This window comes from Phymastichus coffea, unplaced genomic scaffold (assembly GCF_024137745.1).
Source record: "Phymastichus coffea isolate CEN01 unplaced genomic scaffold, Cenicafe_Pcof_1.1 PCOF00078, whole genome shotgun sequence".
NCBI classification, from domain to species: Eukaryota; Metazoa; Arthropoda; class Insecta; order Hymenoptera; family Eulophidae; genus Phymastichus; species Phymastichus coffea.
The window spans coordinates 1,030,343-1,044,903 of record NW_026706889.1 but is presented as its reverse complement, the minus strand read 5'-3'; the positions used below and the strand labels follow the sequence as shown (position 1 = coordinate 1,044,903).

The following is a 14,561-nucleotide window of genomic DNA, read 5'->3' as shown; positions in this document are numbered from 1 at the left end:
TCTATTCCATTTAAATCCATACTTAATAATAATGTTTCTGAAAGGTTGACAAATGAAATACTCGATTAATTGTGCGTTAAATTATTTATTTTCATATTTTGAAACGCTAATTACGCAGCTTTTACAATAAAAAGGCATTATTAAGCGCGTAAAAGATAGTCATCGTAGATAATTTTTTTATAAATTGGTAGGCGTTCTCATTGCCGTCCCAACAAATGTATTCACCATTTTTATTTATTCTATAATAATAACATTCATATGCGTTGATCTTAACGACGATAAATATTTTTATAATATATTCAATAATATTAATAATATAATACGGACAATAACCATGTTTTTATTATTAACGACGAGAGTCCAACGTTATAAAGTTAAAAAAAAGAGACATCAATATGTAAAAAGTGTTATAAATCGTGTTTGAGCGCTTGCTGATGATACGTATATATTCGAAATTACGCACATAGCATAACGTTATGTTTTAATTCGACTCAAGCACAAAAGAAAAAAGAGAGAGATTGTATTTATTATGCGGTAAAAACAATACTGGGCGTAAATTAAATAATAGAGTCGTAGTAATCGCACTCCTCGGTGTTCACTTGCTTTTTACTTGAGTATTTGAATCTGGACAGATGGATTTGTTTCATGCTTCTTGATTTGTTTTTCTTTATACAATAGCCTTTTTACTTTTATCATCCATAATCAATCATTAATAATATATCAATAGAATTATATGATTATATAATAGTTGTATTAATATTATTAATATACTAATAAAATCTCACGCTATTTATACAATTACTCATTTTATATTTTATAGTTAAAATATGCAAGGTACTAATAGTGTAAAGACTGAAATTTGACCCGCGTAGGAGGCCTGAAAAGCAGCCCAAAATAAAAAATATCGATAAGATATTATTTACAGTCACCAACATAGATAGTTTTGCTTTTTAAACAGATTTACAATTATATTTTAAAAAAGAGAGAAACGCACTAGTCTAATACCTACAAAAGAACTACACAATGGTCGCATGTATAACTTTAATGATCATTGGAATGAAAGTTTGTGCCAAGTAAAGATCGCGAGCGCCGACAATGTTTTACTCGAAGCATAAAGAAATGCAGGTGTTACCTCGACGACATAACTTTTCTTAGTTTACATCTATATCGCATTTCCCTTCTTTTTCATAGAAAAACTTTCTGACACACACGTACATATCTATATAAATTCTCGATTAAAATACTATATGTACAAATAATTTCACTTAAATTCGTTATAAGAGTGAGTAAGCACCTCGTCGTCATTTTTTTACTGTTTATCCTTAAAAAGATTCTGATCCTCCAAGCAAATAAAGCACCCTGCGTGCTTTAATTGTCCCGTCTTGCAAATGAAGACAAGAAAGAAATCTACCTACGCATAATTTGTCAAATAGAAGCGAAAGGCGCCTACTAAGATTCTCTGCCACCGCGAATAATTGCACGAATCCCCGATTTGTGTTTATGTTTATAATACGCGTTTGATTTTCGCGCATATAAAATCTCGCATTCGATGCCATGCGAAACTATGTATCGCCTTTTAAGTACATGTAAAAATTCGATTGCATCGTCCCGCCCTAAAATATTTTCTTTCATAAAAAATCTTCTATGTATTATAGAGCTCACGTTCAAATCTGTGTTCAATGAAAGATCCTCATTCACGCCAGCATTCAAGAAGAAGAAAATTGGTTTGAAATTGTGCTTCTATTTTTTTCATCATTCGGGCCACTCTATATCACAGGTTATACCATTTAACAAAGGTGCGCATAAAATCTATATTATAAAAGAAGAGAAAGGGATTACATCATCAGCTTTCTCTTATCCTTATTTTTTTATACAGTAATTATTTAACATTATTTAAGTATTTACCACGTCAGTCGAATAAAAGAATCGACCGAAAGCTTCTTAACTTTGCGGCGATCTTCTATATAATAGTATAAACGTCGATCCATTTAAGTACATTAAGAGATCTCTAACGTCCAGCAGTCTTTTACACTAAATATGGAACTTGTGCGTGCGAAATAAAACATGAGATTATCAGACTTTGTAATGACGTTCATTTGTATTCGCATAGAAAAATGTCGCTGCATCTTGCAAAAATTATCTCTGAGATTAATCAAAATGTAAAAGAGTCACAAAAGTTTTGCTGCTTGAGAAGAGCTGCACGTAAAAGCGGTGCGCGTTCCTCGCTTGCAACGCGAAAGATCTCTTAAGAGCATTCGTTTAAAGAATCGGCCCGCAAAGTCGGAAAGCAACGTAACGCGCCGAGCATCTCATTATAATAAATCAACCGTGAAGAGAGCAAGCAATACATTATTGAACATTCCTGAAACGTCGATTCCAAGTCTTTGGGCCCTCGGTGTTTTTTTGTTCTGTTACCCTTCTCACGCGAAGAAAATAACTAAGCTATGTACCCTCCCCTATGAAAGAAAACCAGAGCAAGAAAAAATAAAACCTCGCTAAATGAAAGATTGGGTTACGTATGATAATAAATTTGCGCTTGTGTGTCTATGATTGTGCGAACAAAAATAAATACTGAACGATGCCGCTGCAAACGGAGAAATGTACGTAAGGGTGTGTGTTACGAGTGAGTGTCCATCATCCGTGATTGTAAAAAAGGTAGTCTCCCTTTCTGTCTCTCTCTCTCTCTCTCCCTCTCTCTCTCTCTTTCTCCCCCTCTCTATCTCTCGCTCTCTCGGTTTTCGTAATGTATTTGCGTGAGTCTCTCGCTCAAAAAGTGGATGCCGCCCGGCCCATGTGCAACAAAGTCGAGGCCCTGCGCAGCTGCGTCGTCTCGAGCGTCTTCGAGGCTGACTTGACGCAGGAGTCTGGGTTTCGCGAGTCCCGCTGCAGCAGCCCGCCCTGCAGATTACACACATTCGAGAACACCACATCATGCACAGGTGAGCTGCGCCTGCTACGATTTTACGTACGACAAGTTTGTTTTTACGTCTGTCTTTTAAACTTGATTTGTGATGTTAGAAGCAGTTTATATAGCGTGAAAAGTATACGTCTAGACTCTAAGAAAACTTTGCTTATCGTGCTAAGTCTCTTAAAATGCTACATACAGCTCTGAAAAATTTGTACACGCTCGAGGAAACCAAGTTTCGCGCACGAAGCAATAAGGGAAGGGGCGATAAGCAAAGTTGTGCTTATTTATATACGCAATAAAGTATCGCGGATGTATATCAAAAGTGATGTGTTAGGAGTTGAAAAAAAGGATCGTTTTGTTGTCGTGGTCTTTTGTTCTACGTGCGCACCTGCAACAGCATGTTGGCGAAGTTGCTGTTCGTGAATTTGAAGTGACGCTTGTCATAGAACTTGAGGAGGGCCGGACTGTACGGGTGCTTGTCTTTGAGGTGCAGGTAGTGCACTTCGGGCTCCTGCGTTGTGTGGCCGCACTCTTCGCACACGTAAACCTGCACGGACAAACGACATTACAGTTAATTACGTCCTCAAAAAAGAGCAGAACGTTTGTACGTAACGTAAGCGCTCGACAATTTACCTTTGTGCGACGTTCTTTGTAAGCATACTGATGCTGCACTCCATGTACTTTGAGGCAATGGCTCTCGAGGGAGCATCGTTGCGTGAAACTCTTCTCGCAGAGATTACATTTGTAGGGTCGTACACCGGTGTGCGTGCGCGTGTGCCTCTTCAGGTCAAACGTGTCATTGAAGCCTTTGCCGCAGAACGTGCAGAGGTAACGTTTCACATCGCTGTGACACTTCATATGTCTATTCAGTAATCTCTGCAAGCTGAAATTTTTGTTGCAAACACGACAGCTGAATCGACTGGGATCGTCGTCCTGTCGATTGAGATTCCAAATGATTAGCATTATTTTACAACAGAAAATATTATTTGTGGAAATATCCAAGCAAGTGTTAGTATTTTACCTTACTGGTCGGAGCTCGAGTTGTGCGTTCTTCGTCTCTATTAGTGGTAGCTTGCCTTTGCCCTTCGATCGCCAATGGATTCTTTATTCCGTGGCCTCCATTCACGAATTCTAGTGGTAAGTCACCGGGAAGTCCCAGCTGTAGAAGAAAACCATGCGCGTTTTTTATTGCTATTCGCTTTTCAAATTAAAACAGCATAGCCGTCTGATATATTTTAGGATACAGCACTCAAGTTGATTGGCATTGCATATAATGTTTTTTTAGCTAAAACCGTACCACACTTTCTTGGTTAATAAAGTCTATCGTGCAGACTAATCATCCGAGGAAGCAGAAGAGGAAGCCGATCTTTCTTTGACAAATAAAAAATATATTCTGATTGATTTGACTAACCACGAAGAGAAAATAAAAGTATTGGTTGTCCGCTATGCGTTTGCCTGTATCAATATGAGCAGCTTACCCTCTGCTGAAGAGCACCAACCCTTTGCGCCACAAGCGGTGGCTCTTGAGTGCTGCTCGGAGTATTTGTTGCCACGGCCGATGGACTTGGTGCGTGTTCCATCAGAGCGCATGACGGTGACGTACTTGTCGAAGTAGCGTCCAACGAGCAGCTTCCAGCTCCAGGACTTGGCAATGAACCGCTACTTGCCGAGTCGAGTTCTAATCCTGGAAAATAAAACAAATAGTTATAGGCAAGGACGTCGTTGAAGGAAGTAAGCTCGTAGCAAGGTTGTTAGTCGACTGTTAAAGTTCTATTTCTAAATAACTATTTCTCATTAAACTTCGAGAAGCACTAAAAAGTCGCAATTGGCACTGAATTTTCAATGATCGTAGTAAAAATAAAAAATAAATAAAACAAACTTCTGAGCTACAAGGACTTAGTAAGGTCACAACTGTTAGAAATCAATCGAATAATTAACGACGCAACTGTTAAGAGCGCGGGGGGGGGGGGGGGGGGGGTAGAGAAATAGAAAAAGAGAGTGAAAGAGGAAAGGAGCCCACCACTGCCAAAGCTGAGACCGGGACTCAGCAAACCTTGGTGATGCGGTGGATGTGGTGACATCGCCTGCTGCTGTTGCTGCTGTAGTTGCACTTGAATTTGTAGTTGTTGAAGCTGTGGCTCCGTCTGGTTCTGGTTGATGTGAAGGCCAAGCTCGTTGCGCTCTTTGTTTAGTGACTGGTAGGTGGAATCACCGTTGGTGTAGAGCGAGGGTAATTTGGACGAGCCAAAGTGCTGTGGCGCTCCGTAATGTCTGCAATGAAAATTGAAAATCGTTTATTTAAAATGGGATTTTAATGTTAGACACTGAATTTTTGTTATTCAAGCTAACCTCGACGCATCGAATCCTCTCGTAAGCGAGATACTGTGTTCAGGAAACGGATCGACGCTAGGCTCAACGGGAGTACTGAGTTGCGTGGCATCCTGAGCGATGCCATTGCTAGCGGCGGAAGCAGGGGAGGGTAAGGTTTCATCAAGTAGCTCGGCATTCTCATCCGAAGTCAGCCTCGGTAAGAATAATTCAGCAGCGTCCGTCAGACTTTCCAGAAGTGCCGAGTGATCGGACGATGTGAATGTCAAAGTTGCTGAGAACTGAAGCGGATCGACGCCAGCGCCAGAAACGACGTCCAACATCATGCCGGAATCGGTGACGTCGTAGCCACCGTATTGTCCAGATAACAGGTCGTTCGGCTGCATCTTGTACCCGGCCAGGTCCTCCTCCTCTTTCAATGCAATACCGTACGAAGCGCAAACGTTCTGAAGGAGCGAGTACTGCTTGCCTTCCTGGGCCGAGTACTGATTATGCGAGTTCAAGCTGTCACCCTGACCGGTGTCGCATTCCATGCCGACTGCCGGAGAAGCCGTAAGGTATCCATTACCTGGCGAATCGCGCAAGTGCTTGATGAGTCTTGTCAGTTTTCACGAAATCTGCACGACGGGCAACAAACTCACCATTGTATTGATTGGCAAAGTTAGCCAAGTTGTTTCCGCCCTTGAGACTCTCATAGAACGGGGGCAACGAACCGGTCGGCGGGGAGCTTGGGCCGTAATTGCCGCGTCCACCGTTGCCGCCAGGATTCATGCCGCCGCCACCGGCGCTGCCGCCAGCGGCGCCACCACCCGCGTCGCCCCCTCCACTAGAGGCGAAACCACCACCGCTTCCAGCCGAGCCACCGCCTGCGGAACCAGACGAGGCACCGGAACCACCACTCGACTGACCGCCACCACTGGCACTGCTCGATCTACCGTGTCCACTTGCAGCAACGTGAATGGCTCCTGCAGGTACGCGTACTCTCATAGCCGCCAACAGGGGTCGGGCTAGCGAAGTGTCGATCGGCGCACGAGAGGTAGCTTTCGTTGTCTCGTGTCCGCTTTCTTCCTGGTCGTCCTTGTTGCGTTTCGGAACCGCGTAGTCGATAGGTTGGTCCTGGCAATCAGATTGCTAATGTTTTATTGCTAGTGATAAGCTTAGCGATTATCGTTGGAGGGAACCGCATGGCTCTATACTTCGAGAGTGTCGAAGGCATACTGAGCTCTGGGGAAAATGTCGGCCAAGAAGTATGGACACGAATTTTTGAATATTAACCCCCTGCTGTGAGTGGATATAGATGGGAGGGTAAATGTTTAGCGCGCACAATAAGGTCATAAAGTGATCTAAAGAAGCGGCAGTCCTCGAAGGGTCCTACTCTACTAACATACAGACGTGCTACGTTGCAGACTCTACGACCCATTTAGACAATTTGCAGACGTAATGATTTACTGTGACTCAAAATTGTTAATTGAGATAGAAGCTCGAGCGATTACCTGCTCCGGCTCCTGAGTTCTGGGCAGTTCGATCTTGGTCTCCTCCCTCCTAGCAGCCTGTACCTTTGTGGGGACCCTTTGTATGACGGATACCCTTGTAGGCGCCTCTGGTATCCTTGCCGCCGGACTTGCCGGCCTTGGCAGTTCGATTCTGTCGGTTTTACTGAGTACATGTCCACGACTGCCATACGGTACGTCTCCACCGAGGATACTCGATATGAAGCGTCGCGCTGTTTTTGTCGATGGTTGCTGTTGTTGCTGCTGTTGCTGTGGTGGTGTCGTTGTCGTCTCCGGTCGAACGATTGGCGGTAGTGGAACTAAAGTTGGCGGCGGTGACGGTGCTGGCGAGCTGCCGCCTCGCAGTGATTCTGGTGTCGTTGCACGCTCATCGTCGGATTTTTCACGATCTATAATGAAAAGAACAAATATGAACGAGTTCATCGAGAAATCTAATTTATAATTATTAACGATACGCTTATTTCTGTATTGTAAAATGATTACTTTGTAATAAAATATAAACTGTGCGGTGATAGTTTCAGAGAACAGACAATTACTTTGCAAAAACAATTGTGTCTTTGCCTCGATTTTATTTTATAAAGTAGTAGAGTCGAAAATTGCCCCCCCCCCCCTTTCTCTATCTCTTTCTCTAGATACATATACACAACTGCGCGAAACATTGTACGAATCTCTCTCAATTTTGTGTGTTTGCGTGTCTATTTCATCTACAAAAATTTCCGCAATTGTTCGCTTCCATTATTCGCACACAGAAATCCCTTGGCACGTGAAAAAAAGCCATGGAAAACAAAGGGAAAAAGGCGCCGACAGCATTCCATTCAGCGCGCGCCAAACAATTGTCGTCACCGTTGTCTCGACGCGTTGAAAATCGATCTTAATTTCACGCGCGTTACAGTTACATAAAAAAAAGCAAAAAATGGCTTGGCAGCGATCATCAGCATATCTCGGCACGTGGATTGTCAATGTGCTGTGACACAATAAAAAATCACAGAGCAGCAGCTGCCTACGCTTACGGCACAGCTGCTGTGCAGATAAGAATTTTTAGTTATTTTTGGCAAGAACTTCGGAAAGAGAGCGAGACGTACTTTCTCTGTTTGGCAAATGGCACGTTCAAAATGGCAGTTCGTGTGTGCGATGATTAGGTAACGATCGGTCTCTTGAAGTCGCTCTTTTTCGTCGTGTTTGCCAAGTTCCGTAGGAGAGAGAGAGAGGGAGAGAGAGAGAGAGAGAGAGAGAGAGAGAGAGAGAGAGAGAGAGAGACACGAACGCCTGGACAAGGAAACCTTCGCTGCGCGGCATATAACGGCTCGCTCGCGGCAGAATACGAAATTCGGGTCAATGTCGTCGCTTAACGATTCAATGTCGCGCCGATCTTTCGCGAGAGGGTTATTTTGCACACACGAGCCGATTTTTTCGGGCGAAGGACGAGGTCAAATTTCTCGTAATATACGATTTATTATACGTATATGTGACACGCGCGTGGCATATCATTGAGATCGAAAGTCTATATGCGCTTTAGAAACGTTTTACCATGGTAGCTATTAACCAAATGCAGTACAACTCCCAAATACCGAAATCGCAAAGTTGTTGAATGCACTTGATTAAAGTTTGTCTCTCACTCTCTCTGTCTCTGCGACTCTTTGTTGATACTATCTCAGAATTACGAAGCCTACGCGATGGTGTTTTTTAATAGCTGTAAATGAACGATAGTCAATTTAAAAATGTAAATCAGTAATAGTTTGATTCGTTATGTTTAGTTAAATAGGTTGATCATTGTGCAAGATTAAAGCGTGTATCCGTCGACACGTGCAACGCGAAATATCTTCATCTAAGCAACAAAAGCAAAAAACTAAAGAGTTATTTGATCGAACGGTAGCAGTAATTTTGGCGAAGAACAAGCAGTGAGAACCTGCATAGGTTCGGTTAGCGATCGTTTGCGCGATAGAATAAATCACCTGGCAAAGTACGTACATACGCTGCCGAAAAAAATGAAGGAAATCACGATACAAAATAGCCAGCCACCCACTCTTGGCCATTTTTCATCGAGCGCGCAGCTCAAAAATCGGCTATACAAAAGGGCATTTGCACCTGGAAGAAGCCAAGTACGCGCATCCCCCTTTTTTGGCGCAATCACGATATGCCTTTAAATCAGAAGCCTCAAGTAGCCGCGCAATTACCATATAAGCCACGACTTATACGTACGTCGCCGAAAAAGAAACCAAGGCACGCGCGCGCAGCTGCGTATAGTAAGATACATATTCAAATGCGCGTCCGTCAAATGATTATCGCACGTACGCACGCATACGTACGTCTGTACTTAGCCCGTATGCCCGCAGCCGTATGTATAATTAGGCACGCGCGCGCGCGTCTGTGTGTGTGTTGAACAACGAAAAAAAAGAAAGAAGCGAGCCAAAGACGACCCGGCGGTCAAAGCAGGCACACGTGAAATCTGCACCGAGAGAGGATACACATGCAGGTGATTGAATAATTGCAAGTACACGTGGCGGCTCCCTTTTCGGGGGTTGCACGGCCAGATGTGATTTTTCGGGCGCTACAACAGTTTATTTTTCACTGGCAGCCGGACGTGTGCCTCGTTAGCGCATCTCCTCCTCTTTTAGCAGCGTTTGCCGGGCAAGCAGTTACCCTCTCTCGCGCAACGAAGAACTGTCAATGGGGATAATGCGAAACTATGGTGGCCCGAGGATGATGCTCGTGTCTCCGGGCGAAAAATTCAATTGCAGACCATATCCCTGAGCTCAATCCGTTACGCAGAATCATCGCGCGCGAGAGCAAAAAAGAATCAACATCTCGCACACAGGCAAAAAAGAGATCGGAGTCGAACAAAGGAGAGCGAGAACAAGGTCTCCCTGGTTTTTCGCGCGCGAGCGCAAGTCAAGGTAGAGAAATTGCGCGATGCAGCCCCGCCGCTGGGCATTTTACAAACGTCAGAGCGCGCTTTAATTGAGCCGAGGCGCGCTCGAGAGATCGATGAGTTTTTCGTTTGATGGATTTTAATGATTCACTCCTGCGCGAGCCTTTTTTCTCTGCTTTCCGAGCCACTCAAATTCACCTCGGCTCAGTTGCGAGATTTCGCTAGCCGTAGCGCCGACGCAATTTCACGTTAAACGTTTACGGTATACACCGGCCAAGAGTTTATTATGCGAATTTGCCAAACCAAATGCAGATGAGCCTACAGGCTGGTCCAAGATCGAGCGAGGAGATGTTTTTTGAAAAATAGCAATATCATTATATCCTCGTCACTAGTCAAGTCGGCCGTCTCTCCTGGCAAATATCATTCAGTCAACGCTCGTGGCCCTGAACTCGATCTCGACTCGTTTTCTGCTGCTCCGTCCCACGAGCATTAAGGAAAGAAAACGAGCCGCACGCATTACAGGAACCATCGCCGCGAGGCGTCCATCCGGCGAAAATAAGAAAAAGAGAGAGGTAAGAGCGGCCAAGTGAGATTGCGCGCGTGTGACTGGCTGCTAGCGCAGTGCGTGCACTTGGCCCCCGTAGACGGAATTTCGGTCAGGGCTCGCCGGTCTCGGCTCTCTCGAGCACGCACGTACGTACGCCTGACGGCGACAAGCGTTAGACGGCGAGCGCGCGTATCAGGCGAAAACCGCTCGCAGTGTTGACGAAGCGCAGCTTGGCCAGAGGCATTCACAGAGGCGGCCTGCACTTCCGGACGCCGGCTAAACTATCCGTATCTGCGGAGGGAAAACGCGCACAGAGAGCTCTGCCGCAACGCATTGTAATTCGTCTCGATGAGCGCGCAACCTGATAGCCACCTGCAGCGCTCGACGCATACGCAATGCTCGCCTATAGGCTAGCTGTGGCGGTGCGTGTCAATGCGCCGCGCGCCGCGCGCCGCCCGTTATGTAGCGTCCGCTCGGCTCGCCGCCGCCTCTTCTCTTTTCTTTGCGTGCGCGACGGACGGCTTAACAATGAGCCGCGGCCTCGTGGAAAGTGTTTCGTCGGGCTAGTCGCGTTCCCTTTTCGGCTGCCGGCGGAGTCGAGTGGGGCCGACACTCGCTCGCCGAGCGCCGTGCAGTGCACAGAGAGGAGAGCCGAAGCCGGCATGCAGGCACGTCCGCGAGGCATTGAAGTCACCGTGCGTCGCGCGCATAGCTGTCGGGGATCCGTTAAGAGTCAGCAGAGCCGTGTCGACAGCGCGCGGGCAGAGCGGCCAAAGGAGAAAAGAGCGCGAGCGATGCTGCAGAGCGGCGAGAACCTTGGCTGAGTAAGCGCGAGCGAGCTCCGTGTTTACTTTCCTCGTTACACGCACTGCGCGCGGCCTGGCTGCCCGAGCGCGTCCGCGATCGCTGCATTCCTCGGCGGAAGGACTTTTCCCCTGGCGACCAGTCGCAGTTGCGTCTGTTTGCCCCGGTGGGGCCGCCGCCCGCTCGCTTTACCGTTGCTCCGAAAAGCCTCTCTCGATTCGCTGGCACCGAAGGCCTCGCTGTCGCTCCGGTTTCAAGGGCGTCGACGAGCTCGCGCAGCTGTGCGCGCGCGCCTGCCTCTGACGCCCGAAATTCGCGACGTCCTTTGATCGGCGCGCACGTGCGCGTCCTGGAGGACTCGCGGCATGCGCTTGCCGATGCTTGCCCGCGCGCGACCTTATAACATTTACGCCTATTTCAGTATGCATGTCGCGCGCGAACGAGCCTTTCCTCGGTCAGATCGTTTATCGACCGTGCGAATTTCGAGGACAGGTTCGTTCGGTGTTCTTGCAGCAGGAGGAACACTGTTTGCATCTCGTTCGAAGCTCGGACGACCTTTCGATCCTCGAAACGGTCTTTCGGAGCAACGTTCGCCAATACGAACGGACGACGCTCAGATTTTCGCGCGACCTGCGAAATGCCGATCTTCGAGTTCTCGGTGACTCGTTGATCTCATAGAAAAAAAAAAAAAAAAAAAAAAAAAAAGCCGGTAAAAGCGGCTACGCGATTTCTTCACTCGTCCCGCATAGATTTCTAAGCTTCGACGAAACAGCGTAGATGTGACTCGACGTGGACGCTATTGACGAGTTGCCATTCAGCCGGGCGCGTATGCCGAGTGTGTATCAAGAATTCAAGTACCGTTTGCGCGTGATACCAGCCACAGGCATCGACACCGACAAAGCGCGCTGCTACTGAAACTCTGAAACTGGGAATGGCTTTTTCGGCCAAGCATACCGGCCAAAACCTTGGGAATTGTTTGCCGATCGTCTGCTGGTAGCAGCAGCTGAAAAACAAGAAACTCACATTGGTGCTTGCTGACGATGAGACTGAGCGGCTCCTGAGTGGAAGGACTACGAGTGGGGGCTATGGGTGGCGGCGACACGTCCTTGACGATGACGTGATGATGTCCGGAACCGGGTGGCGGCGGACTTTTGCTGAGGTGCTGTGCCTCGAGGAGGCGCAGCTGCTGCTGATGCAGCCGGTTCTTTATCAGAAAGATCTTGGGCATCCTCGTGGCTTCTTCTCTCTCTCTCACTCAACTCAAATTTGATTCTCACATTCAACAGTCTGGTCGCGAATCTCGGGCGCACGTGTGCAGCGAGGGGCGGTGAGAGCTCACCGCATATCTGCCGCGAATCACTCACTTTTGCTTAGAGTTAAGAAACAACCAGATACCGGCAGAAGAAGGAACAACTCGGAGAAGGAAACGGATTGCGTGCGTGCGGAATAATGCAACTGAGGAATGACAAAGAGCACTCTGGCAGCTCGAGGCTCTCGCGCTCGACTGGCCTGCCGAGGTGAGCTCACGCACGGCACAGGTATACGCTGCCCCCACCTCTCTGCGGCTCTCTTCTCTCTATCGCTGTCCCGAAGCGGGCACGGAAAGAGACTCTCTCGCTCTCCCTCTCTGCCGGCTTGCGAGGCCCTTTGCTAGCGGTATAGAGGAAGGAGGAGTCGCGCTCCCGCTGCGCATGCGCAACTAACGGGAGAGCCCTTTCGCGCATCTCGAAGCTCTTGGCGATCCGCGCACCAGCAAGTCTGCCTTCTCCGCATCGCCGACTTTTATGCCGCCAGGCCGAGAGAGAGAGAGAGAGAGCCCCGAAAGCTCCAATTCCCTAAGCCTGCCCACGCCACAGTGCACCACTTGCTGGTGTAAGCGCGACCAAAGCTCTGTCCTCGACGAGCGAGCTTCCAAGTAGGGGCCAAGGTTGCGCTCGCCTTCGAAGCGACCTGTTACGCGAGAGATCTAGCGAGAGAGCGGGATTTATACCGTACGTGGAATACGTGGTATATCTGTGTGGTAGCGGCGCTCGAGAGAGAGAGAGAGAGAGAGAGAGAGAAGTTGCTTCTCCGCTGCGGCGAGAGAGTCGCGGATGTAGGAACGAAGAGAGGAGAGAGAAACCTGTCCGGTCGGTTCAATGCAAGCCGACGCTGTTGCTCGCCGCTGCAGTCTGGGAATGCATTGCTAAGTCCGAAGGGCATTTTTTCCTTCTTTATTGGCCCGAGAGCCGATCGATAAGTCAAACCACAGAGATGCATTTTATGGAACGGATTCTTTTTACGATGCCATCCTTCGGCTGCATGCCTCGTCGATTTCAAACGAGAAACGCATTTTTGGAGGCTGGTTGTGATCGCTTCTAGATTTATGGACGAATTCGATCGAAATTTCGAGGCTTGAACATGTGGAGTGTCGCGAAACGGAAGAAAGTGCTAACAGTGGATCGAGCGTTAAAAGGGTCATGCTGCTAGGCTCGTGCGAAAACAAGAAGGGTTCTAATGGACTTGTACGCACCATTAACTGCTCTCTTTCTTCTCGCTCTCCTTTCTCAAAGGGTCAATTGCACTCTTTCTTTTTCAAGTGGAAACCGAGTCGCGCAGTGGAGGACCGTTGTTGCAACAGGTACTGGTTGATATACCTGCGCACAGCATCGTAGACAACTTTTCGATTGCTACATTGATTAGCTTATCCGTGCCCTCTTTCGCTGGCTTTAGATGGGGCTTAAATGCACACGGCTCTTTCCAATTTTAATGTTTCTCGAACAAGACAACATCGTGAAAAGGTAAACATGCTCCTGCGAAACGCATCCCTTAGATCTTCCAAGAGATGTCTCATTCTCCCGGAGCATAACTCATGCGGAGAGCCACCCCGACAATCAGGACAAGTGGCCTTTTCTCGCGCCCATTGTGCGTCGACGATTCCCCTTGCTACTGCATGGCAGCTGCTGATGTTTCACGAGTCCGCACCTTTTTTTCGTGGGCGTTTGCGTTTTAAAACCAAGCCTACGCGTAGCAACAAAACAGAAATGAAGAAAAACTTAATTTATCACCGAGCCGATTCCGTGCAAGCGATTAGCGGAAAACAAAGAGAGACTGAAAAAACTCGAATTCTAAAATGATTAACGGCGCTCTTAATTTCTCAATTAAACGAACGTGTCGGCGCTTTTCCACAATACCGATTTACCGGCAAGCAATAATTAGCGCTCTATCTGCTGACACACATACAGATAGACACTTTGTCGCGCGGATAAATTTTCTCCTTGATTTATCCTTGTATAGACCGACATAAAGCACTCTCTACGAAGATGGCTGTAAATTCAAGCTCGAAATTGCTCATGAAAAAAAAAAAAAAAAAAAAAAAAAAACACGATTATTCACCAATCTGAAAAAAAAGAAAATAAAACGAGTCGATTGTTAATTGCTGCAACGAAGTTGATGAAACTCTCAAGATCGGCATTGACAAACTTTTCATTGTATCATTTTTTACTTTTACTGCTAAATTAACAGTCGCATAGGCAAATTTCGTAAGACTCTTTTCAAGTTCAGTAATACACACACGCGCACATGCCGCGCCACACATTGCCTACTTTCTCCATG

The 14,561-nt window shown here is 46.8% G+C and overlaps 1 protein-coding gene across 4 annotated transcripts; it reads right to left on the bottom strand.

Annotated features, from left to right (window-relative positions):
* Positions 1–77: 77 nt before the first annotated feature.
* Positions 78–12,458, bottom strand: LOC131668535 (transcriptional regulator ovo-like). 4 transcript variants are annotated; one of them, XM_058942813.1, is made up of 10 exons: positions 11,991–12,458; positions 6,730–7,136; positions 5,878–6,352; positions 5,258–5,804; positions 4,929–5,179; positions 4,387–4,592; positions 3,930–4,067; positions 3,542–3,841; positions 3,297–3,455; positions 78–2,898 (listed from the first exon to the last, which is right to left on the bottom strand). In XM_058942813.1, exons 1-10 carry the CDS (start codon positions 12,193–12,195, stop codon positions 2,767–2,769), a joined length of 2,820 nt encoding a protein of 939 aa, XP_058798796.1. In that variant the 5' UTR covers positions 12,196–12,458; the 3' UTR covers positions 78–2,766. The 4 variants fall into 4 exon arrangements, with proteins under 4 accessions (XP_058798796.1, XP_058798798.1, XP_058798797.1 ...); XM_058942815.1 differs by having other exon boundaries at positions 4,408–4,592; XM_058942814.1 differs by having other exon boundaries at positions 4,387–4,586.
* Between the last annotated feature and the right edge of the window lie 2,103 nt (positions 12,459–14,561).